At 54.3% G+C, this 1,568-nt stretch overlaps 1 protein-coding gene across 7 annotated transcripts in view; it reads right to left on the bottom strand.

The window, feature by feature from the left end:
* Positions 1-1,568, bottom strand: part of PLD1 (phospholipase D1) — a 99,231-nt gene that overhangs the window by 38,316 nt on the left and 59,347 nt on the right. For all 7 annotated transcript variants that reach the window (XM_035901171.1, XM_035901172.1, XM_035901173.1 and 4 more), the window contains one exon: positions 131-280. In XM_035901171.1, the coding sequence (XP_035757064.1) occupies positions 131-280 (150 nt within the window). The remainder of the gene's footprint in view (positions 1-130; positions 281-1,568) is intronic.

Here is a 1,568-nt window from a genome sequence, read left to right as displayed (position 1 = left end):
CGGGGAACCCCGATCCCGTCGCACCGCGATCCCGTCCCGGCCCCCGAGGCACCACGATCCCATCGCAGCTCCCGAGGCACCGCGATCCCGTCGCATCGCGATCCCGCCGCAGCCTCGCCGCCGTCCTCACCACTTGGCCAGCGTGTTCTCCTGCACGGCCGCGTACGAGCCGAAGCGGTGCTCTGTCAGGAAGTCCTTGCCGTGTTTCCGAACGAACTCGTCTATGCCCTGCCTCCACCACTGGGCATGCCGGTAGCTGTTACACTTCAAAATCAGCGACCTGCAAAACAGACGACACGAGGGGCAGGATGCTGAAGCCACGTATGGTTAATTGGGCTGCTCCTCGCCCTCTACCCATCTTGATAAATGTACCTGTATCAGTCACGTTTTATTTAAGCAAAAAGGATGGACTTTGCTTTGTTGTTCTGTTTGCAAATGAATAGAATCACAGGATGTTTTGGGTTGGAAGGGACCCCTAGAGGCCACCCAGCCCAACCCCCCTGCAGGAGCAGGGACACCTTGAACCACATCAGGTTGCTCACAGCCCCGGCCAACCTGGCCTGGAATGTTCCCAGGGATGGGGCCTCCACCCCCTCTCTGGGCAACCTGTTCCAGTGGTTTACCACCCTCAGTGTAAAGAATTTCTTCCTTAGATCCAGTCTAAACCTACCCTGCTTCAGTTTAAAACCATCCCCCCCTTGTCCTGTCCCAGCTGGCCCTACTAAAAAGCTTGTCCCCCCCTTTCCTCTGGGCCCCCTTGAAGCCCTGACCGGCCGCACTCAGCTCTGCCCGCAGCCTTCTCTTCTCCAGGCTGAACACCCCCAACTCTCCCAGCCTGGCCTCATAGCAGAGGGGCTCCAGCCCTCAGATAATTTTTGTGGCCTCCTCTGGACCTGCTCCAACAGGTCCATGTCCGTCATCAGCATCAGTTCCATGTCCTACGTCAGCACTGAGCTGCTCTGAGTGCCTACCACAGCATTGCACTGCCAAGCATAAAAAAGAAAAAAATTACCCCAGATTTCAATTGATAGCATCAGCTTAACTCGGAGGAGAGTTGGACCCAGCTAATGCTGTATTTTTTTAAAAAGACAAATTTATATTGTATGCTATCATAAAAATATTAAATACCTCTTTATCCCAGCTAGCATGTCTTTTGGGCAATGCTCCAGTTGGGATGTAGACGAGCACATCCCTGCCTGCAGCGCAGAGGAACAGAGCGCCCAGAAAATTACTGTAAGCAATTGCTGCAAAACCAGAGGGTGCAACTCAACACGCACTGTGCCCTTGCAACTCAACACGCACCGTGCCCTCAGGCCCGAGCAACAGCCCCGGGGATGGACCAGTGGTGGCTGTGGCTCCAAACGCCTCATTAAGACATTGGAAATGATCAGCATGACACAGGCCAAATCCCCAGCAGGTATAAACACACCAGCAGCTGCCCGGGCCAAGCCCTACGGGACGCGGAGCTGCACCACCACGTCAGCCCGGCACACCTTGTTAACCCCTCCCGGCAAGCGGCATCGATCCTTCCTTAAAAAAAAAAAAAAAAGAAAAAGAAAAGAAAAAAA

The sequence above is a fragment of the Egretta garzetta genome, unplaced genomic scaffold (genome assembly GCF_000687185.1).
Source record: "Egretta garzetta isolate BGI_Z169 unplaced genomic scaffold, ASM68718v1 scaffold638, whole genome shotgun sequence".
Taxonomy (NCBI): domain Eukaryota; kingdom Metazoa; phylum Chordata; class Aves; order Pelecaniformes; family Ardeidae; genus Egretta; species Egretta garzetta.
Note: the sequence above shows the minus strand (reverse complement) of the source record. Positions and strands in the feature narration are given on the sequence as shown.